We start from the raw sequence: 24,706 nt of genomic DNA, 5'->3' as shown, positions 1-24,706 counted from the left end.
TTTTTTTTTCTGACAATAATTCTTAGGAAGTATATACAATAGAGCATTTTGAACAATCCCTGTGTTTTCTAAGCACTGAAGCATTTAGTGTTGAAGTTAATAATTTAGACCAGTGCAGGGGTGCTGGTTCAGCATGGAGGCACAATCCCCATGCAAAGTCTTATCAAAATCTCAGTCAGCCAGTAAGCATCGCAAAACAGGCCAAAATCCAATAGTTCTACCTCTTTGCTAATTCCTGAAGAGCTCCCTTACACACAACATAGAAAACAGAGTAACTTAGGAAGCTTGTCTTGAAATGACAAAGACAGGAAGCTTCTTGCTTTGAAATTTCCCAATGGCATCTTCCAGCTAGAAAGATCTGCCTTAACCCAAGTAAGCATCACACTTCAGGAAATCCTACACTAGTTTATGTCATTAAAAACACATGATCTGAAATCAATTGTCCTGCAACAAGATGGAGATTCTCGGCCACACATGTGGTTTACCATCTCTATTGGCAAAGCTTCAACTTTGAATCCTCTCGGGATAAAATCACCTCCTTTATTCACAGTTACATGAGGCCAAAACCAGGAGCAATAGGGAGAAAGTAGCAAAGGAGCCACTTTGGGCTTCTTGTCCTGGCAATGAGAGCTGTGCCAATGTGGCCTGGGCTGCCGTGGAAGTGGGTGGCTTCCCCTTCTTTGGAGTTCTTCAGGTAGATGCTGGACAACCATTTGTTGGAGATGTTGTAGTGAGGATTCTTTTCACATCTAAGTTGGACTAGATACCTACAGAGATCCCTCTTCCAACTCCCAAATTGTATGTTATTATGATTAATATTGATACATCATTGTGTCCTAGAGTTATGACCTGGTAAGACATGGACTTTAGGAAGATCTCTTTGGCATCTGTATGGAAGATGATTGGAAGGGGGAGATGCTTGAGGTAGGGAGTTCCAATAGGAGACTTCTATGATAGTGCAGGCAGGAGGAGATGAGGGCCTAAATTAGGGCAGTGGATGTGTGAGCAATGAGAAGAGGACCGTTATTGGAGAAGTTGTGGAGATAGAATTAATGACGTTGGGTCACTGACTGGATTTGTAAGGTGAGCAAGAATGAGGAGTTGAAAATGACACTGAGGTGGTGAAATTGAGTGATGGAAAGGAGGATTGGTGACTTCAACAAAAACTGGAAAGCATGGAAGAACAGTGGGTTTTTTAATTTTATTTTTAAAAATTTTGAGTTTGAAATTCTCTGTCTCCTTCCAGTCCCTCCTCCATCCATGGAGAAGACAAGCAATATGATACCCATTATACATGTAATGTCATGTAAAACATATTTCCATGTTAGCTATGTTACAAAAAATGGAACCACACACAGAGGAAAAATAAAGAAAGTGAAAAAATATGCTTCAATTTTCACTCAGTTCATCAGTTATTCTCTGGAGGTGGTTAGCATTTTTCATCATGAGTCTTTTGGAGTTGTCTTGGATCATTATATTGATCAGAAAAGCTGTCTTTTGTATAATCATCATTATAATATTACTGTTACTATGTACAATGCTCTCCTGGTTCTGCTCACTTCACTTTATATCAGTTCATGTGAGTCTTCCCAGGTTTTTCTGAAACCATTTCCCTCATCATTTCTTATAGCATAATAGTATTTCATCACAATCATATACCACAACTTATTCAGCCATTCCTCAATTTGTTGGCAGTCTTTCAATTTCTAATTCTTTGCTACTACAAAAAGAGCTACATATAAAACATATACATATAAATATGTATATAAATAAATATAAATATGTTTGTATATATGAGTCCTTTTCCTTTTTTCCTTTGATCCCTTTGGGATTCAGACCTGCTAGTGGTATTGCTAGATCAAAGTCTATGCAGTTTTATAGCCTTTGGGGCTTAATTTCAAGTTGTTCTCCAGAATGATTGGACTAGTTCACAATTCCATCAACAGTACATCTGTTGTTGAGTCATTTCAGTCATGTCTGACTGTGACACTATTTGGGGTTTTCTTGGCAAAAGTACTAGAGTGGCGATTTGCTTTTCCAGGAAATGAGGTAAATAGGGTTAAGTGAATTGCCCAAAATCACACAATTAGTAAGTATCTGAGGTCATATTTGAACTTGAGGTCCTTCTGACTCCAGGGCTGGCATTCTATCCACTGTGCCATCTAGATGCCCTTACAGTGTCCCTATTTTTCCATATTCTTTCGAGCATTTGTCATTTTCCTTTTTTTAAAAATTTTATCCAATCTGATAGTTGTAAGGTGGTACCTCAGAGTTGTTTTAATTTTCATTCCTCTAGGCATTAGTGATTTAGAGCAAATTTTCATATGACCAATGATAGCTGATTTCTCCTTCTGAAAACTGCCTGTTCATATCCTTTGACCATTTATCAATTGGGGAGCAGCTTACTTTTATAACTATGACTCAGTTCCTTATATATTTGAAAAATGAAACCTTTATCAGAGAAATGTACTGTAAATTCGCCCCCCCCCCCCCGTTTCCTACTTTCCTTCTAATTTTGGCGACATTGATTTTGTTTGTGTGAAAAAAAATTTTTAGTTTTGTGTAATCAAAATTATACATTTTACTTCCTGTGATCCTTTCTATTCTTTGTTTGGTCATAAACTCTTTATTCATACATCTGACGGGTAATTTTTTTCTATACTCCTCTACTTTGTTTATGATGTACTCTTTATGTCTAAATCACGTACCAATTTTGACCTTATCTTGGTATATGGTGAGAGATGTTTTCCTGTACCTAATTTCTGCCAGACTGCTTTCTAGTTTTTCCAGCAGTTTTTGTTGAATAGTGAATTCTTGTCCCAAAAGTTTGGTCTTTAGGTTTATCAAACACTAGAAGACTGTGGTCATTTACATCTGTATATTATGTACTTAATGTATTCTGCTGAGCCACCCCCCTATTTCTTAGAGAGCCCCAGGTTGTTTTGATGATTACCAATTTGTAATATAGCTTGAGATCTGGTATTGCTAAGCCATCTTCCTTCACTTTTTTTTCATTGATTTCCATCGTATTCTTTTTTTTTTAGTTTTTTTTTTTAAGGCAATTGGGGTTAAGTGACTTGCCCAGGGTCACACAGCTGGTAAGTGTCAAGTGTTGGTCTGAGGCCAGATTTGAACTCAGGTACTCCTGACTTCAGGGCTGGTGCTCTATCCACTGCTCCACCTAGCTGCCCTTATTTCCATTATATTCTTGACCTTTTGTTCTTCCAGATGAATTTTGTCATCTTTTCTTCTAGCTCTAGAAAATAATTCTTTGGTAGTTTGGTATGGTACTGAATAAGTAAATTAATGTATATAGAATTGTGATTTTATTATATGGGCTCAGCCTACTCATCAGCAATTAAAATTCTCTAACTGTTTAGATCTGTCTTTATTTCCATGAAAGGTGTTTTGTAATTGTGTTTATATAGTTCCAGGGAGCAATGGGTTTTTTAGGGGGAAAAAAATTAACTCATTTTGGACTTGTTAAGTTTGAGATGGCTATAGCAATCCAGTTTAACTAATGCATTGTTGGTGGAGTTGTGAACTGATCCAACCATTTTGGAGAGCAATTTGGAACTATGCCCAAAGGGCTATAAAAATGTGCATACCCTTCGACCCAGCAATAACACATCTAGGGCTGTATCCCAAAGAGATCATAAAAATGGAAAAATGACCCTCATGTACAAAAATATTTATAGCAACTCTTTCCGTGGTGGCCAAGAATTGGAAATTGAGGGGATGCTTATCAATTGGGGAAAGGCTGAACAAGTTGAGGTATATGAATATAATGGAATACTGTTGTGCTATAAGAAATGATGAGCAGATCAATTTCAGAAAAACCTGGAAAGACTTGCATGGACTGATGCCGAGTGAAGAGAGCAGAACGAGGAGAACATTGTACACAGTAACAGCCACATTGTGTGATGACTGACTTCGATAGACTTAGCCCTTCTCAGCAATGCGAGGATCTAAGACATCTCCCAAAATCTCATGATGGAAAATGACATCCACATCCCAAGAAAGAACTGTGGAGTTTGAATGTAGATCGAAGCATACTATTCGCTATTTTTTTCTTCTGTTGAGTCTTGTTTCCTCTTTCTGGTGGTTCCTTCTATTGGCTCTAATTCTTACTTACAACATCACTAATGTGAAAATATGTTCAATAGGAATGTATGTGTAGAGCCTATACCAGATTGCATGCTGTCTCGAGGAAGCAGGTGTGGAGAGAGGGGGAGGAAAATTTAAAACTCAAAAGCTTACGGAAGTGAATGTTGAAAATTAAAAATAAGTTAATTAATAAAAAAAGAACATCTAATTCAAAATGTCCAAAAGGCAAATGGTAACGTAGAACTGGAACTCAAGAGAGAGAAAAAGGTCGGATAAATAGGAGTCACAGACATAGAGATAGATTATAATTAAGCTCATAAAAGCTGATGGGATGACCAAGGAAAAGAAAGGAGAGAGAAAAGAGGAGAGTTTTGGGAACAAAGTTTTGCTCTGCACCTTCAATTAGGGGCAGGGTGTGGATGACAATCTACCAAAGAGAATAAGGAGTGGTCAGATGAGTGGTCAGATGAATGGTCAGATGGATAGCAATAGAACCAAGAGAAAGCAGTGTGGACGAAATTTGGAGAGGAGAGAGAATTCTTGAGGAAAGATGATCAGCAGTGCCAAGATCTCTCTAGGGTTCCATATTCAGTTTGATCACCCCCCTCCTATTTACTGTGGCCATGATCTCCATTTACTCACGAAATTTCTTAGTCTCATATCTCATCTCAGTGCCAAGCTCTCTGTGCCTTCTAAGATGACAAAATAGTTTGATAAACAACTCTGTGATAATAGTCTCAAGAGAAAAGCTAAAGGAGACTGGCAGGTCCCTTTCTTTCTTCCGAGGTAATGTATACATTTTAGGCCTTCAGTAGATAGTGTAACAAATCTAAATAGTGAAATGGGAGTATCATAACTGACCAATGGAAGAGATAATTTTGGACAGGAAGTGATTTTTGGCTTGTTAAAATTGTACTTCATATTCTTTTCTCTAACTACTCAATAGCTAAGAATAAATTTAAAACCAATGAGATGAGAATTATAGTTGCCTGACTCTTAGACTTGGAAAAGATGCCTTGAGCATCTTTTTGCATCAACAAGCATTTCTTTAGCATGTAGGCATTGTGCCAGGTACTAGGGATGCAAAGACAAAGGAAATTATAAAATCAGGTTTCACCTCATCATTCTTATCTTAGCTCCCTTCTTATCTATGCAAATCTTTGACCCCATCCTTAATTACAGTCATTTTGTAGAGTGATCTTCTGGAAGAATGTACCAAGGCCCTGATTTTTTTTCTTCCTCTTCAACCAAAACTTTCCTAATCCAGTCCCATCATACATTTCTAGTCTTTTATCCACTACTCCTTCCTTTGACTGAAATGAATCTAATAAAAGAAAATGGAATGGGAATAAATGTAAAGTCTTATATCTGGATTCCTGAAAGAAGTATAAGATGAGGAGTTCAAGAAGTAGTTCATCTGGAAACATGGAAAGCTCTGGAGACACTGATCAACTTTCATCCCAATATGAGTCACCCCTGTGATATGGTAGTCAGTGAAAGTTTGAACTGCATTCTGAAAAGTACAGACATTTAAGATGAGTGACTCTATTGGCCCACTGTGCTCAGCTCCACCCTGGCATATCTGGAGCATATTTGGAGTGTGGTGTTTGCTTCTGGTGCCACATTGAAGAAGCCAGTAAGCTGGAAGCCATCTAGAAATGGCTGGTGCCATATGAAGACTGGCTAAAGGACCTGGGGAGATTTAGCCTGAGGAAGAGAATTTGGGAACTCCTGAGAGCTCCCATGGGTGGGACAGAATGTCTTCTGTTTGGTCCCAGAAGGCAGAACCAGGAACAAGGTGTGAGAGTACAAAGAGGCTGATTGAGGTTGGACAGATGCTACTGATGTGAGGGAAAGCTTCCTAACCATGCTACTGATGCCAAAGCAGAAGAGTACTTGACACTTGAGGTCTTCAAAGGCTGGAATGTTGCAGGGGACATTGCTGGTTGGGGCTTGAGTGGGACAACCCTACAATGAGGTACCTTTCATGTCTGACATTCTGCAATGCTGCAGGTGATAGGGGGTGCCAATAGGTTGCACCCCCTTGGACCAAAACTGGGAATCTTGAAACTGAAGGATCTGAGCGAAAGCAGCCTCCCCAGCCTGGAGGCCCTAGTGAAAAGTCCAAACTCTACCTTGTTAGAATAATTTTAGCCACGCTTCTTTATATGTGTGATGCAGCCTGGCAGAGTAGGTAAAGTGCTCAGCTGGGAGTCAGCAAGACCTGGGTTCAGATCCTGCCCTGCCACTTCCTTAGACCATGTGTGCCCTCAGGCAATCTACTTAACCTCTTCAGGGCTCAGTCTCTGTGGTGTCTTTTGGTTCCAAGCTATCAACCAAGCAACCATTCAATCAACATTTCTTGAGCATTTCTCCTTTGCAGGACTGTGCTAAGCAGCAGGGGATCCCGAGATCCCATGATGCTCCTAAATCTTCGACAAGTCACGCTTGTCGTTACTGGAGGACATTTGTTCTCCAAGCTGATGAAATCATAGCTCTGCTGTCATTTAGAAATTCTTTCCTTCCAGGTCGGACAACAAAGTCATATGGAAGGCCTGTGTGCTCCACCTCCTTTTCCCTCTATTTCATTTCTAAGAGTCATTCTTCATGCCACATCCATGTGCTTCTGAAATTATCAACAAGCATTTATCAAGTGCCTACTACATACCAGGCACTGTGTGAGGTGCTGGAGATAGAATGACAAAAGCAAAGCAAAGCAAAACAAAAACAGAAACCCGAGCCAGCCCCAGTTTCCAAAGAGTTGCCATTCTAGGAGGGAAACAACTGGTACACTGATCAAAGAAATGCAAACTAGGCAGACGCTACTAAGTCCTAGCAACAGGAACATTTCCTGCCCTTGAGGAGCTTCCATTCCCCTCACGTGTGCATGGAGAAGTACACGCAGAGTAAATGATATGGAGGCTGGGGGAAGGGCGCTATTAATCAAGAAATGCCTGAAGAAACTGACCCTTGAAGGGAGCTAGTGTTCCAAGAGGACCAGGGGACAGTGTGGACTTGAAGGTGGGAGACAGAATATCATTGAAAGGAACTGGTTGGAACCAGAATGAATGAGAGTGAGCTTAGAAAGATAGTCTGCAACCAGAGAATTTGGCGATCTCAATGTCAAACCAGAGTTTGGATTTTCTCCAAAGGCAATGAGAAGCCCCTGAATCTTCTTCTTCTTTCTTTTTCCCCCTGAATCTTCTTGAATCATGGAGTGGCATTGTCAGACTTGGGCTCCATTCGAGTCCATCGTCCTTTGTCAGGCACCAGTCGTCTCTTACCTAGCCCACTTCCCTAGCATCCTAATTGGGCTTCCCAGCTCTTGTCTTTGCTCTCTCCAATCAGTCCTCCACAGAACTGCAGAATAATCATCTTCCTCTTGGCTCCCTAGTGCCTGCAGGATGAAATGCAGATTGCTCAGGCTGCCTTCTAGTCCTTTGCAATGGAGATCTCAGCTGCCTTTTCAGCTTTCTCTCACCTTTCCACTCTCCTTCATATACTCTGTTCCATCCAAATGGCCTGTTGGCTTGATCCAGACCTGACCATCATCTGTGGCTTCTCCTCCTTCAGACAGGCTGTGCCCGGTGACTGGCATGCACTGCCCCCTCATATCTGCCTCTTAGAATCCTTATCCTCCTTCAAGCTTCAGCTTAAATGTCAGCTTCTCTGGAAAGCCTTCTCGGATAGCCCCGAACCTTGTCTCGAGCCCCAGAAAAGACAACCCAGGACCCTGGGCCAACATTCCCCACCTGCTGCTCGGGCAGATAAGCCCAAGAGACAGAGAATAGCAGGGTTCTCTGGAATTTGAATGCTTGGCAGTTTAGTTTGAGAAAGGACCTCAGTGTCTGGTACCTTATCCTTAATCTTCCTAAGACAATTAAAATGGAAGCAATTCAGTTACCTGGCATGGCGCTGGTATACTGTCCAGGTTTCACAGGCGTACAACAATAAGGTCAGCACAACAGCTCTGTAGACCGTCAGTTTGGTAGTCAATCTAATACTTCTTCTCTCCCACATTTTCCTTCAGAGCCTCCCAAACACTAAGCTAGCTCTGGCAATGCACGTGTCTACCTCATTATTAATGTGTACATCCCTGGAAAGTACACCACCAAGGTAAGTGAACTTGTCCACAGCATTCAAAACTTCTCCATTTGTTGTAACCGATGGTTCCACATATGGGTGGTGTGGTGCTGGCTGGTGGAGCACCTGGGTTTTCTTGGTGTTAATTGTTAGGCCAAAATTAGCACAAGCAGCAGAGAAAGGATCCATACTTTGTTGCATCTCATCTTCAGAGGCTGCACTGAGTGCACAATTATCTGCAAACAAAAAAGCATGCACCAACACTCCCTCCACTTTGGTCTATGATCTTATCAGTATGACAAAGTGGTTCCTGAGACCTAAGAGGGTGGAGGCCTCCCTCTGATATAGAATCTGAATGGAATTCAGGATAGAAGGTCTAGAGGTTCCCAAACTTATCTGGCCTACTGCCCCTTTAAAAAAAATTACTTAGCACTCCTCTGGAAATCTACCTTCTTTAATTCTTTAACCTTTTTTAAATTTGCATCATTTCAAACAAAAATTTTAAATGAAGCATCTTAAATTTAATAATTTTTTGTTAATTTATGTTTTTTTCCTATATTGAAATTTCGATGATGCAATATTGCATCATGTAACTATATAGTATTGAATTGTAAACAAGTCATTACAGGCACATATTCCTACTGATACATTCTGGACTTCCTGACAATGCACAACATGCTGGCCTGCCAACACTTGCTTGTTAAGACCTGTTAGCAGACTTGGCCACTAACTGATTATAACTTGCATTTTGTGTGTTTATTTAGAAAAGAATGTAATCACTATGACTTTAACCCTGTTACACAACAGATGAAATACGTATGAATGGTTTTTCAATATTTTCTTCTCTTCTTTCCTTACACTTCCACCGCCTCCTTATTTTTATTCAACACCCCCCCCATTGCACCTGAGTCTACTCCCCCCTCATCATTCCAGCTTCCCCCCCCAGGGGGCAGTATTGCTCACTTTGGGAACATGGTCTATATGGGAGCATGTGTGGGAACATGTGCACTATACTTCCACAACACTGCAGGCTAAATTTCTTTGACTTCTAAGGCTACTCTTGGCACAGTTCAGGGGAAGGAGTGGGGATGCTTTCCCCAAACTCTCAGCACACAGGTGCGGTTCATTTCCTCCGCAGAAGCAAGCACAAGAAGTGACCTATATTCATGTCAGTTGGAGTGAAACCAGGCTTGGATAAGTGCACATGCCATCACAATCCCATCGAGCATCATGATGTATTTAAAATGTCCACAGATAGCTGAGAGGCAGGGAGTGTGGGGAAATCTGATTAGGAAAAGGACCAAAGAGCAGCAGTACAGTAGGGTGAAAAGTGGACTGGATCCACAAATCAGGGACCTGGGTTCCAGTCTCTGCTCTGCCACAAACTAAACTAGCTGTGCGACTTTGGCCCAGTCATTTCTTCCCTCTCTCGCTGGGACTCAGTTTCTTCAGCACCTGGGGGGACCTGTCCACCTCTGTAGCCCTAAAAAGCAGCAGGTGGTTAGACACTGGAGAAGGGAGATCAGGAGACAGAGCGGAAGGAGAGGCTGGGAAGGAGGTGAAGAAGTAGAAAAGTCGATGAGGATGAGAGGAGGGGAGGGGCTGCGGAGACCTTCCACGGGGGGGGGGGGGGTTCAAGCAGAAACAGTCAAATCAATAGTTAAACCTTTTCTGGGCCAAGGGAGGGTCTGTGAATACGAGGAAAGACTGGAAAGCTTCCCCATAGGAAAGTGTGTGGACGGGGACGTGTGTGCAAAGTTCTTCAAGGCTCCTGGGGCCATCGGCCCCAACTTCCACTTCTCCGAGGCCCAGAGAGAGGAAGGGACGCGCCTAGTCCCTATGGAACGCCCAGCAGGGCTGGGTGGCCCAGGAGGGAGGGGCATGCCCAGAAGGGGCGGGGCACGCCCAGAAGGGGAGGGGCAGTGCCAGAAGGGGCGGGGCACGCCCAGAAGGGGCGGAGCACGCCTAGAAGGGGCGGAGCACGCCCAGAGGGGGAGGGGCAGGCCCAGGAGGGGCGGAGCACGCCCAGAAGGGGCGGAGCACGCCCAGAGGGGGCGGGGCACGCCCAGAGGGGGAGGGGCACGCCCAGAGGGGGCGGGGCACGCCCAGGAGGGGCGGGCTTTACCGCTGACCCGGCCACTAGAAGGCGGGACGCGCCTGGCCTCTAAGCGATGCCCAGCCGGGATGAGCAGAGCAGGTGCCAGGCCTCAGACCCAGCGCAGCCACGTGCCAGGCCGAGCACGGTCAGAGCAGAGGTCCCAGTCTCTCCCACCGGCCCCTAAGGACGCTCACGCCGGGAGGGGCGGGCAGGGACCCAGCCTCGCCCTCCGCCATTGGGCCCCCGCGGGCGCAGGCCCCGCCTCCGGGGCGTGCAGGGGGCCACGCCCGCCGGATCGAGGCCCCCCCTAGGGGCGGGGCCATGGGCGGAGCCACGGGCGGGGCGTGGAGGAATGGAGGGAAGGCCGAGGAAGGGGCGAGGCCGCGCGCGGGGGCGGGGCTCAGGCCCAGGGGGCTCCGGGCCCTGACCGCATGGAGCGGGGCGCGCTGGCCGGACTGAGGCGGCGGCCTGCGGAGGAGGAGCGGGGCGGCCCCCGGGACGCGGTGAGGCACGGCGGGGCCCGGGGTGTGGGGTGGGGGGCTCAGGAGATGGGGCGCCCTCCCCTTCCTCCTCCTCCTCCTTCTCTTCCTCCTCTTCCCCTCCCCCTCCCTCCCTCCAGACCTCTCTGGGAGTCCTGCGGCCTCTGGGACCGCCCCAGGTTTGGCATTGTCCCCCGGCCTGACCGCAGGGCTGGGGGAGGGATCGGGGCTCTCCCTTTGCCTCCTTTCTCTGCGGGGTTAGTGGGGCTTGGCCGGCCATTCTGCACATTGGCGGGGGGGGGGGGGCCGCGGCCAGGAGGAGGCCCCTTCCCCCAAACAGGGCTTGGGCCCCCCGCCCCGGCCCGCAGAGCACTTCCCCTCACCTAGGAAACCCCGTGCACGGCGAGGAGTGGGGATCCCGAGGTCCAGAGTGGGACGCTTTGGGTCACTAAGCTGGGGGGGGCACCTCGCCCCAAACCCCGCAGCTCCCCCCCCAGTCCTAATTCAGGGTGGGCCTGCCACTGAAAGGGGGTCCAAGGTGAGATGCCGGGCGCCCGGACTGCGGTGCGGGCGGGGCGGGGGCACCGCTGGGCCCTGGCAGCGGCCCTGCCCAGGGAAAGGGCACTGTGCACTTGTCCCACACACTTCCTCATCCCCAGGCCGCCGATATCCCGCCGGCCGCCCTGCTGGCTGCAGGGCCCAGCGCACCCTCCTGGCTGGCCTAGCCTCGAACTCAGGGCTTCGGGGCGCCTTCTGCCGCACGAAGCTTTTGTACGAGTCAGCCAGAGAACTCGCTCCTCGCTCACACTGAGCCGAGGGTGGGGGGCAGAGCCGGAGCCCACCGATTCCGATTCCGATTCCGATTCTGATTCCGGCTGCCTCTTCCACTTCTCGGTTGATTTCTCTGCGCTGTCTGTGTCATGAAGTGCTGAAGGAGCCTCGTGGCAGGGCGGGCAGTTGAGGATGCCTCCTGATTAGATACCCGTAACCTGCGGGGATCACAGAATTGGAGAAGCAGGGCTAGACCTGGGTGTGTGCGAGTAAGCTGAAAAAAGGGCACCTTTGAATTCTGCTGTTTGGGGCGGGAATGAGGGGGCTTCGAATTTGTTTGGTGAGCGCTTCGGTTTCGGTTGGGGAGAGAGGAAAGGCAGCCAGCAATTCAGAGCTGCCATGTGCCAACACTCGCCAGCCAGGGGGTTTCCTTCCCCTCCACCCATGCCTTGTCTGCTTCTGTCTGGAGGTAGGCTTCTTGAGGGCGGGGTCGGACTTACTTGCTTTTATATGTATCTGGTTCAGCACTATCCTGGCAACACACTAAAGGCTTCTTTTTTTAAAAAATTAATTTATTCTGATTTATCAACAATCACTTCCGTAAGTTTTTGAGTTTTAAATTTTTCTCCCCCTCCCTCCCCAAGATGGCGCACAATAGGCTATACATATACATTCCTATTAAACATATTTTCACATTAGTCATGTTGTAAGGAAGAATTAGAACCAATAGGAGGAACCACAAGAAAGAGGAAACAAAACAAAACAGAAGAAAAAAAAGAGCAAATAGTCTGCTTCCATCTGCATTCAAACTCCGTAGTTGTTTCTTTGGATGTGGGTAGCATTTTCCATCATGAGACTTTGGGAGATGTCTTAGATCCTCGCATTACTGAGAAGGGCTAAGTCTATCAAAGTTAGTCATCACGCAACGTGGCTGTTACTGTGTACAGCGTTCTCCTGGTTCTGCTGTCTTCACTCGGCATCAGTCCATGCAAGTCTTTCCAGGTTTTTCTGAAATTGACCTGCTCATCATTTCTTATAGCACAAAGGTATTCCATCATTTTCATATACCTCAACTTGTTCAGCCATTCCCCAATGATGAGCATCCCCTCAATTTCCAATTCTTGGCCACCACAGAAAGAGCTGCTAAAAATATTTTTGTACATGTAGGTCCTTTTCCCATTTTTATGTTCTCTTTGGGATACATACCTAGAAGTAGAATTGCTGGGTCAAAGGGTGTGCACATTTTTTTTTCAGTCAAAGACAATGTTTATTAGAACATTCATCATATTGGGGAGACTCTTAAGGAATCTGAGAGTCTGTGAGTTATTGGTTAGATTATAAGAATCTGAGCAGTGGCTAGATTTTAAGAATCTGAGTACCTTAATGGAGACAAGATGGACCTTATATACAGAAAGACTGTGGGAGGGATCTAGGAGTGGCCAAGTGGTTTGTGGTGACTAGAGTGCCTGGGACCTGGACCACATGGCCAAGGAAGAATGGAGCCTAGCTAGGATTAAGGGTGGGAAGTGGCCTGGAGCCATAGGGAGGTAAGACAATGGAGGGCTAGGCTAGGAAAAGGGTAACAGAGAATTGGAAGATTGGGTTTTAGCCACTATGAAAGGCCAGTTGATGGGATTATAGCCTCAGGTGAAAGCCAGAGATTTGGCCATTTGGGAAAGTCCAGGGTTTTTCCTTTCTGGGGTCCAGATCCGAGCCCCATCATTCCCTCCTCAAACAAATGGGACCCAAATTCTTTTGGGTAAGGGGCAAATGTCTCAGCTTCTGAAACTGCTTCCTGCTGGCCAGGGGCAGAGAGCTGTCCCTTCGAGGAATTCACAAAGAGGGTGTTGACTGGAATGGAGCAAAGGCTGCACCCAGGGAATGATGGGGGGACATTGGCTGGTACCCGTTGTTTGCTATCAACTGTAGGTGAGTGGCCTGTAGTCTGGAAGACACAAATCTGACAGAAAAGACTGCAGGGCCCAGATATAGTGAGAAGTAAAAGTGTTTGGAGTGTAAGAGCCCCATTAAAATCATTTCCATTTGACCTGCAGGATTATCTGATCTTGCTACTCTCTCTGAAGTTTAAGTAATACTTCTGCAGGTTAAAGTTTTCCACCCCTGCAGTATCAAATCCACCTTATTGCCAGACTCAGGAATAGCCAGGTGGGTAACATTCCATTTCAAAGGAACATAATGGGGAAACTGAGCCAGAAGGATCCCATCTTAGACTGAGGCTAAGATTGTCTTCTCAGCTTTTGCCAATGCTGACTTCTCACCAGTATCATATTCTCTGAGTAGCTTGTGGCATTTCTCTCAGATGGTGGATTATTGACTATTGATGGATTATTATGATCCATCAGACAACTCAAAATAAAATCCTGTGAGCTCTATCTCAAACAGCAAGTTTCACTAATCGTAGCGTAGGAAAAATTTTTCCAGGATTTATATCTCAAACTTAAATTTGTCCTGGTGTAAAAAACCAATCATTAGAGATTATTTCTATATACTTGCAAATTCTCAGCAAGACAAAACCCAAACAAGCTTTTTGGCAAGTTTACACATTAAAACAATAACCAACAATAAATGAAATTATTTTAGCAGCAACCAAATTATGAAAAGATGCTTGACATAACTGATACAAAAAGTTCACCAGTTTGGAAGTTGGAACAAACCCATTATTAATGAGGTCACTTCAGTTTTGTTAAATGCATTTCCAGGGGCAGCTGGGTGGCTCAGTGGATAGATCACCGGTGCTGAAGTCAAGAAGACCTGAGTTCAAATGCGGCCTCAGACCAAACACTTGTCATTTACTAGCTGTGTGACCCTAGGCAAGTTACTTAACCCTAATTGCCAAAAAAAAAAAAGACTAATAAATGCATTTCCAAATTACTTTACACAGAGAATCAGCATCTCATCATTAACAGTTAAAACTACAACTTTAAAAGAAGCCAAGTTCAGAGGCCAGCTTCTTTACCTTGAGCAGGATATGCTGAACCTGGGTGATGCTTCCAGACAAAGGCTGCCCCAGGGCCCAAGGCCATTGCCAGTGGGGCCCATGCTATAGCTGATGCCCCTCCCTCCTCCTTCCTTTCCCCAGGTGGTGGAGGGTGAAATCAAAGGTGAGGGGTAAAGGGAGAAAATCTCTTCTCCTATGAGAGGGGTAAACAGATATCCTCTTGACTCAAGGGAAGGGAGTGACCAGGGTTGTAAGGAGGTGTTTCTTTTTTTTTATGGTAATTTTAATTTATATTTTTGTTTCGAACATTTACTTCCACAAGATTTTGAGTTCCAAATTTTCACCCCATCTCACCCCTCCCCCCACCCCAAGATGGCACGCATTCTGAATACCCTTTCCCCTAGTCTGCCTTCCCTTCTATCTCTCCCGCCCCCTTCTCTTATCCCCTTCCCTTTCAATTTTCCTGTAGGGCAGGATGGATTTCTGTGCCCCATTTCCTGTATTTCTTATTTCCAGTTGCATGTGAAAACATTTTTTTTTAAACATGTGTTTTTAAAACTTTGGGTTCCAAATTTTCTCCGTTCCTCCCTCCCCACCCACCCTCATTGATAAGGCAAGCAACTAAATATAGGTTATATTTGTGCAATTATGCAAAACACTTCCAGAGTAGACATGCTGTGAAAAACTAACTCTATTTCCTTTAATCTTATCCCGCCCACCCCATTTATTCTATTCTTTCTTTTGATCCTGTCTCTCCTCAGAAGTATTCACTTCTGATTACTTCCTTTCCCAATCTGCCCTCCTCTCTATCATTCCCCTACTCTCTTGTCCCCTTCCCCCCCTATTTTCCTGTAGGATAAGACAGATTTCCACACCCAATTGAGTGTGTATGTTATTCCATCCTTAAGTCAAATCCTATGAGAATAAGATTCACTCGTTCCGTCTTACCTTCCCCCATTTCCCCTCCACTGTAAGAGCCTTTTCTTTTCTGTTTTTTTTTTTTTTTGTGGGATAATTTACCGAGTTCTACCTCTCCCTTTCTTCTTCTCCTAATATATTCTTCTCTCACCCTTTAATTTTATTCTCCAGATGACCCCTTCATTTTCAACTCACCCTGTGCCCTCTATCTATCTATATCTATATATACGTACATATAATTTTTTCCCCTCCAACTACCCTAATACTGACAAAGGTCTCATGAGTTAGGAATATCATCTTTCCATGCAGGAATGTAAACAGTTCAACCTTGGTAAATCTCTTATGATTTTCTCTTTCCTGTTTACCTCTTCATGTTCTACTCAAGTCTTGTATTTGAAAATCAAATTTTCTATTCAACTCTGGTCTTTTCATCAAGAATGCTTGAAAGTCCTCTATTTCACTGAATGACCATTTTTTCCCCTACAGGATTATACTCAGTTTTGCTGGGTAGGTGATTCTTGGTTGTAATCCTATCTCCTTTGCTCTCTGGAATATTATATTCCATGCCCTGCGGTCCCTTAATGTAGAAGCAGCTAAATCTTGTGTTATCTTGATTGTGTTTCCACAATACTTGAATTATTTCTTTCTGTTTGTATTATTTTCTCCTTGACCTGGGAACTCTGGAATTTGGCTACAATATTTCTAGGAGTTTTCCTTTGGGGATCTCTTTCAGGAGGAGATCGGTAGATTCTTTCAATTTCTATTTTGCCCTCTGGTTCTAAAATATCAGGACAGTTTTCCTGGATAATTTCTTGAAAGATGATGTCTAGGCTCTTTTTTTGATCATGGCTTTCAGATGGTCCAATAATTTTTAAATTCTCTCTCCTGGATCTATTTTCCAGGTCAGTTGTTTTTCCAATGAGATATTTCACATTGTTTTCTAATTTTTCGTTCTTTTGGATTTGTTTTAGTGTCTTGATTTCTCATAAAGTCACTAGCTTCCAATTGCTCTATTCTAATTTTTAAGAAAGTATTTTCTTAGTAAGCTTTTGGACTTCCTTTTCCATTTGGCCAATTTTGCTTTTTAGGGCATTCTTCTCCTTATTGACTTTTTTGACTTCTTTTGCCATTTGGGTTAGGCTATTTTTTAAGGTGTTATTTTCTTCAGTATTTTTTTGGGTCTCCTTTAGCAAGCTGTTGACTTGTTTTTCATGATTTTCTTGCATCACTCTCAGTTTTTCCTCTACTTCTCTTAGTTGCTTCTCGAAATCCCTTTTGAGCTCTTCCAAGGCCTGGGACTGATTCATATTCTTCTTGGAGGGTTTGGATGTAGGAGCTTTGGCTTTGTTGTCTTCTTCTGGTTGTATGTTTTCATCTTCTTTGTCACCAAAGTAAGATAATATAGTCTGACTCTTTTTGCACTGCTTATGATCCCGGCCAATTACTTGAGTTTTAAAGTCTTTGTTAAGGTAAAAGTCTGCTTCCAATATGAAGAGTGTACCTTCCCAAGCTTTGGGGGTTTGTACAGCTGTTTTCAGAGATACTTCTAGGGACCTGTACATTTTCAGTTCTTCCAAGGTGGTATGATAAGGGGCGAGGTGTTTCCTCTCCACCACCGCAACAAACTCCACTGCACCAGAGTTCCTCCTCACCCTAGGACTGCCCCTCAGAACTGTGACCCAGATCCAAGTACAGACAAAGCAAGAGATTCCTGCCTCAGCACTGGCATAGAGATCCTTGCAATCCCCCTCTGATCAGCCACTCGATTCCCCCTCAGTCTGTGGGCTGGAAGCTCAGGAAACAGCCACGGCCCCAGCCGTGTTTGAGACTTGAGGCTGAGACCTCCTCTCTCACCATAGTCACAGACTTTTCCCACTGACCTTCTAAGTTGTCTTTGGTGTTCATGGGTTGAGAAGTCTGGAAACCGCCACAGCTGCCTGAGATTCAGTCCTCTGAGGCTGCTCCAGGGGTTGCTTGGGCTTGCGTGCCCACACCAAACTGCGCTCCTCTCCCCACCCGGCACGATATACCTTTCCGATCAACCATCCAGGCTGTCTTTGGCTGGAAATTTGTTTCACTCTGTCTTTTTATGGGTTCTGCTGCTTTAGAATTTGTTTAGAGCCATTTTTTATAGGTATTTGGAGGGCTTTGGGGGAGAGCTCAATACAGTCGCTGCTTTCCCTCCGCCATCTTGGCCTACAGCTTGTTTCCTTGTAAGTCTCTTGTAAGTGTAACCTCCAGCTTTCAAAGATTCTGTGAAGGAGAAAGCCCAGGATCTGTCCCTGGGGGCCTTGGGAATAACATCAGCCTTCTTCCTGAGGACTGACTGCTCCTGCGACTCCTGGAGCCATAGCTCCTGAAGACTAGGAAAGAAAGTCCTCCCCACCTAAGTCCTGGGCTTCAAAGGTGCAAAGGCCAGTGGTTCAACATCAGAAGCCAATACCATTTTATCATGGGAATGACATAAGTAGAAACATCATAACTGCCTTGCTGCTGCCCCGCTGAGGACCAGGGGACCTTTCCATTGGGCTGGCAACTGACACTTTTCCTGTGTGTTTTCTTCTCCCCCCCCATTAGAATGGGAACTCTCTGAGGCAGACACTGGCTTTTCTATTGTATCCCCATCCCTTAGCCTATGCTTTCTACCTAGTGAGTACTTGATAAATGCCTTATTCACTCATTCCTACTTGGCTGTGCTTCTTTTGGGCTCTACTTTAGTTGTCTTCCCTGAATTTCTAAAAAAGATACCTCAATAAACCAACTTTCTTTTCCTTTTTTTTTTTTTGATTTTGCTTCCCTTTCCCTATTCCCCTTCATATTTCCACCCATGTACCTTCAAAGTAAAAGTAAAAAAAATCTCCTGAAACCAAGAAACATAGCCAAAAAACCACCTTCCCACATTGTTGTGTCTGAAAATGTGTGTTTTGTTCTGCATCTTGAGTCAGTCCCCCATCCCCCATCCCCCCACAAAGAGGTAGGAGCCCTGCTTCGTCATCAGTCCTCTGGAACTGTCTTGGTCAGAGTCCTCAAGCTCTTTAACATGGTTTTTCTTGATAATGTTATTCTAGTATAAATGATTCTACTCTTTGCGCTCTTCACCAGTTCACGTAAGTCTTCCCAGATTTCTCAGAAACACTGTCTTGTCATCACAATTTGTCCAGCCATTCTTTAATAGAGAGACACCCTCCCCCCTTAGTTTTGAATTCTTTGCTACCACAAAAAGGGCTGTCCCACGTTTCTGTACATAAGGGTCCTTTTCCTCTTTCACTGACCTTTTTGGGTGTAGGCCTGGAAGTTGTATAGCTGGGTTGAAGGATATGCATGGTTTAGCAAAAGTGGTGGCAGAGTTCCCAATTACTTTCCGGAATATCTGAACACAAGTTCATGCTCTCAGCCATGCCTACAGCCATGTGTGCCTTTTCTCCTGTCTCTAACAGTTGTGACGCTATTTTGTCATCTTTGTCAATCCGAAAGGTATAAAGAATGTCAGAGTTGCTTTAATGTGCTTTTCTCTAAGCGTTAGTGACTCGGCTTTCTTCTACATGTTGTTGATAGCTTAGATTCTTCCTTTGAAAACTGTCTCTTGATGTCCTTTGACCATTTATCTATTGGGGAGCAGCTCTTGAATAACTCACCTTTCTCTAGCTCTTTAAAGTTTGCAAAGCACTTTTTCCTGTAATAACCTTTGAGATGTAGTGCAGAGATTAACATCGACACTTCATAGATGTGTAAAGTGAGTTTCAGGGAGGTTCAGTGACTTGACCTGCATCCCATACTGTCAGAGTCCAGACTAATGGTCTTTCAGGGCAATTCCTTTTGGGATAATGTTGAAATGGGGTAAGTTAGTATTCCAACTTTTATCATTCCTTTTTCCTGGCTTAGAGAGAGTTGCAATTTTTTGGCTATAGAATTGTGTCTAAAAATAAGCACTAGTGCTCTGTAGCATCTCTGCTATTTTAGCAGCCCTTTTAACAGCTAGCTGCTGCCTGAAACCACTGAATTTTGAGGATGCTGGTCAGCCCTTCCGACTTGTTTGAGCCTTCCTGGCTTCTTTCCTCCTGTCACCTCATTAGCAGAGGCTGACAGCTGTCCATCCACCCAGGAAAGTGGCAGGCATTTTCCCTTCCTTCCTACCCACTCCAAGTCCAGAGCCAACAGAAAATGGCATCCTTTAAAAGGGCAGGGGGTTTTGACATTTGATCTGGAATGACAGTGATGAAACTGCTTCAGCTGTGATAGGAGTTTGTTGTAAACTTCCAATGTGGCGTTTTCTTTCTTTCTTTCTTTTTATCTTTAGCCAAAGACAAGGTTTACTATTAGCCAGACTCTTAGAGAATCTGAGTAGTGGCTAGATTTTGAGAATCTGAGCACTTTAATGGGGACAAGATAGGCCTTATATACAGGACGTCTATGGGAGGGATCTAGGAGTGGCCAAGTAGTCTGTGGGACTGTGAGGTAATAGAATGCGAGGCACCTGTACCACATGGCCAAGGGAGAATGGAGATTAACTGTGGGAAGTGGCCAGGAGCCATAGGGAGGTAAAACAGTGGAGGGCTAGGCTAGGTGAAGGGTAACAGAGAATTGGGAGACTGGGCATAACCACAATGAAAGGCCAGATAATGGGATTATAGCCTCAGGCGAAAGCCAGAGATTTGGCCATGTGGGAAAGTCCAGAGTTTTTCCTTTTTGAGGTCCATATCCGAGCCCCATCATTCCCCCTTGAACAAATGGATCCCAAATTTTGGAGGGGTAAGGGATGAAGGTCTTGGCTTCTGAAACTGCTTCCTGCTGGCAAGGGGCATAGAGCTCTCCCTGCCTTGAGGGAGTCCCAAAAAGGAGGTTGACTGCAACTGAGTACAAGCTGCATCCAGGGAACAATGGGGAGACGTTGGCTGGTACCTGCTGTTTGCTACCAACTGTAGGTGAATGTCTGGAAGACACAAATCTGACAGAAAAAACTGCAGGGCCCAGATGTGACAGGATAAAACGTCCTTAGCTCTGTTTGGATTCAGATAATTCAGTTTTCCAACCATGCAGTATCAAATCCACCTCATAGCCAGACTCAGGGCTAGCCAGGTGGGTAACATTCCTTTTCAAAGGAACATAATGGGGAAACTGAGCCAGGAGGATTCTATCTTAGATTGAGGCTAAAATTGTCCTCTCAGCTTTTGCCAATGCTGACTTCCCACCAGTATCATATTCTCTGAGTAGTTTGTGGCATTTCTGTCAGATGATGGATTATTGATTATTGATGTATTATTATGATCCATCAGACAACTCAAAATAAAATTCTATGAGCTTTTACCTCAAACAGCAAGTTTCACTAATCACAGCTTAGGAAAAACTTTTCTAGGATTTACATCTCAAACTTAAATTTGTCCTGGTGTAAAAAGCCAATCATTAGAGATTATTTCTATATACTTGCAAATTCTCAGCAAGACAAAACCCAAACAAACTTTTTGGCAAGTTTACACATTAAAACAATAACCAACAATAGCCAAATTATTTTAGCAGTAACCAAATTATGAAAAGTTGCTTGATATAACTGACACAAAATGTTCACCAATTTGAAACTTGAAACAAACCCATTACCAATTAGGTGACTTCAGTTTTGTTAAATGCATTGCCAAATTACACAGAGAATCAACATCTCATCATTAACAATTAAAACTACAACTTTGAAAAAGCCTGCTTACCCAAGTTCAGAGGCCAGCTTGTTTACCTTGAGCAGGATATGCTGGACCTGGGTGATGCTTCCAGGCAAAGGTTGCCCCAGGGTCCAAGGCCATTACCACTGGGGTCCATCCTATATTCAGAGCTGGGGGAGTGGGGGAAGATGAAACTTTCTTCTCCTATGAGAGGGGTTAACAATTACCCTCTTGACTCAAGGGAAGGGAGTGACCAGGGTTATAAGGAGGTGTTTCAAAACTCCTTAATGGTCAATCACAAAACCTCCAAAATCTGCTAAGATATTTTTAGCTGTTTTAACTATTCCCTATAACCTCTATGAAGGAGGATTCGGGGGTGTAGAGGAGGGAAGGAAATAAGTAAGCCTCAGGGAACCAAAAAGCACCTGCAGTTTTCCCAATTCCCTAGCTCCGAGAGAATTGAAAGAATTGGACATACGCTTCCAGATAGGGCATCTGTCCTTGTCTTCTATGCTTCAGAAGGTATACCCAGGTCCATGGCCTCGAACTGAACCAGTGGACCAAGAGCCTGACTCAGGCCGAGTGCAAGACAGCCTTGTAACTGTCTGCCTGAAAAGCCCCTCCAAGCCTTCCTAGGTGTTTGGAGAGCATCCCCAGCCACAGGGCAAGAAAGAAGTAGGGGAAGGCTTACATACCTTCCAGTCTTGGCTAGAGAGAACTTGGGGTTAGGCAGTTTCCCTATATGGGCCACCAAAATGTTGAGGTTTAGGAGTTTAGGGCTTCTAGGACCGCAAAATCTTCACACATGGGTCCTGTCTGAAAGAATTCTACCCAAGCCTTCTTTCAGGCAAAGACAAGGTTTATTAGGACATCTATCATATTAGCCAGACTCTTAGAGAATCTGAGCAGTGGCTAGATTTTAAGAATCTGAGTCCCAATCTGGCATTTTCATAAGGAGTTGTACCCCAGGTACAGGCAAGGAATGAAGGAAGAAAGGGTGGGAGAGGTGTGAAAAGAAGAAAAGAAAGGAATGGAAGCAAGGGAAGGGACAAAGGAAAGGGAAAGGTAGGGATGGAAAGCAAAGAAAGGCTTATCTGCTGAGCTGTGAGACTCAATATTGCTTAAACTTAATTACCTTGTGAGTAAATTGCCTTGTGAAGGAAGTAGAAGGCTTTGTCTGCAGAACTACCTATAGCAATGAGTCACTTTGGCTGCATTTTTGAGGCCCACAGAGGGGTCCATTTGGCACAGTAAGATCATTCAACATACTGAGTTTAACAGTGTGCCCAGTGGTCCATACCCATAGTCTTCCACCTCTGCCAAAGCATTTCTCATCTCTTCCCTGGGGGTCATTCTTTTTTTTTTCTTCAATTTATTTATTTTTATCTTTCAACATTCACTTCCATAAGATTTTGAGTTTTAAATTTTCTTCGCCTCCCATTTCTCCCCCTCCCCCCAGATGGCATACAATCCAATATAGGCTCTACAGATACATTCATGTTAAGCATATTTTCCCATTAGTCATGATGTACAGAACAATTAGAACTAATGGGAGGAACCATGAGAATGAAGCAATAAAGCAAAACAAAGGAAAAGGAGAGCAAATGATGTGCTTCCATCTACATTCAAACTCCCTATTTCTTTCTCTGAGTGTGGATAGCAATTTCCATCATGAATATTTTGGGGTTGTCTTAGATTCTTGCATTGCTGTGAAGAGCCAAGTCTGTCAAAGTCAGTCATCCCATAATGTGGCTGTTACTGTGTACAACGTTCTGGTTCTGTTCATTTCACTCTGCATCAATTCAAGTTTTTTCAAAGTTTTTTTGAATTCTGCCTGCTCTTCATTTCTTATAGCACAATAGTATTCCATTATATTCATATACCACAACTTGTTCAGTCATTCCCCAATTGATGGGCATCCCCTCAATTTCCAATTCTTGGCCACCACAAAAAGAGCTTCTATAAATATTTTTGTACATGTGGGTCCTTTTTCCATTTTTATGATCTCTTTGGGGTACAGACCTAGAAATGGTATTGCCACATCAAACGGTATGCACATTTTTATAGCCCTTTGGGCATAGTTCCAAATTGCTCTCCAAAATGGTTGGATCATTTCACAACTCCACCAACAATGTATTAGTGTTCCAATTTCTCCACATCTTCTCAACATTTATAATTGTCCTGTTTTGTCATGTCAGCCAATCTGATAGGTGTGATGTGTTACCTCAGAGTTGTTTTGATTTGCATTTCTCTAATCAATAGTGATTTAAAACATTTTTTCACATGACTATAGATAGCTTTAGTTTCTTTCTCTGTTCATATCCTTTGACCATTTTTCAATTGGGGAATGACTTGTATTCTTGGGGTCCTTCTTTAGAATACATTTTCAAAGGGTTGGTTTTTTCGAATTTAGAAAGGGAGGCAGTGGTTGTAGAAGCAGTGTGACTTCATGAAGTATGGGACATGCCAGACTAATCTCATTTCCCTTTTTGACAGGATTATTAGGCAAGTAGGTCAGGAAAATGCTATACATATAATTTATTAAACTTTTAGCAAAGCATTTGACAATGGCTTTATCTTTCTTATTGTGGACAAGATGACTTATTCTTGTCCATGCTGTTCCAGAAATTTGTCTCAGCGGTCTACCCTGCCACCCCTCCCCCAGAACCCCTCAACCCAAAACACCATCGGTCCCTCATGTCAGATGGACCTGAGAGCCATTTTGTATTTTTGTCTGTATAATGGTCACTTCCCTGGGGCCAATCTTCTGGTGATGAACCTCTTGGAATTGAGCTAGGCTCCTGCTTGAAGTGAATCTCTGTGCCATAAAATCCAATATAGGCTCTACAGATACATTCATGTCAAGCATATTTTCCTATTAGTCATGATGTAAAAGAACAATTAGAACTAATGAGAAGAACCATGAGAAGCCTTCTCAGCTTTGTGGGATCCATTGGAGCTTCTGTGTGGCTAACATCACCTTCAGGAACCTCTGTCCTCTTAAGACTCCAGGAAGGCAATAGAAGAGGATTTCGTATGATAACAGTACAAAGTTGTATTTGTTATGATAGGTCTGGGGCCCTGAAAAGTCCTGAGGTGTCTGCAGGTTCAGATAGTCAGCTGCTTTCCTGTATTTGTAATTAAGTACATGTTGTGTTGAAATCTCAGAGAAGTGCAGGTCCAGTTTATAAGAGTTAACTCTCCATTTTCTGAAAGGCTTAATTGACCAGAGTGCTCCATTTCTTAACTTTGTTGGAAAATAGTGAATATTTATACCATGGCTTCCTTGTGAGTCCAAAGCCTTTTCCATTTCGTAGCCTCTCCATCCACTTAGGTAGGAGATGGCAGTGGTACCTCCATTGAGAGATGGCCGTGCAAATACAGAGAACTTGTCTGGGCCTCCCTGTTGGCACTTAGTGTTCTGACCCTGATGCCAGAGCCCATGTTCTCATCAAGTCTTAATAGGATTTGCCCACATGCTATTGGCTCTTGGTGATAATACTCCTTAGTGTTGACTCTCTCATTAGAATGTAAACCAGTGCTTTGCGTGGAATTTCCAGCCATTTTTAAAAATTCTCCCTCTCTTGACTAGATTTCACTCATTAAGCTCATTCATGTGGCATCACTTTCAATAAAGAAAAGA

General features: G+C 44.0%; 1 protein-coding gene across 3 annotated transcripts in view; it reads left to right on the top strand.

Moving 5' to 3' along the window:
- The first annotated feature begins 10,706 nt into the window (after positions 1–10,706).
- CUNH10orf143 (chromosome unknown C10orf143 homolog) overlaps positions 10,707–24,706 on the top strand; it is a 31,041-nt gene continuing 17,041 nt past the window's right edge. For 2 of the 3 annotated variants that reach the window (XR_003567168.1, XM_027840466.1), the window contains exon 1: positions 10,713–10,791. Coding sequence is in view for 1 of the 3 variants with exons in the window: in XM_027840466.1 (XP_027696267.1) it covers positions 10,720–10,791 (72 nt within the window). In the remaining 2 variants the exon portion in view is untranslated. Of the gene's footprint in view, positions 10,792–24,706 lie in introns of all 3 variants that reach the window. The other variant, XM_027840465.1, reaches the window with a different exon arrangement.

This window comes from Vombatus ursinus, unplaced genomic scaffold, assembly GCF_900497805.2.
Source record: "Vombatus ursinus unplaced genomic scaffold, bare-nosed wombat genome assembly UNPS02014845.1, whole genome shotgun sequence".
NCBI classification, from domain to species: Eukaryota; Metazoa; Chordata; class Mammalia; order Diprotodontia; family Vombatidae; genus Vombatus; species Vombatus ursinus.
This window is presented reverse-complemented; position numbering and strand designations above follow the sequence as displayed.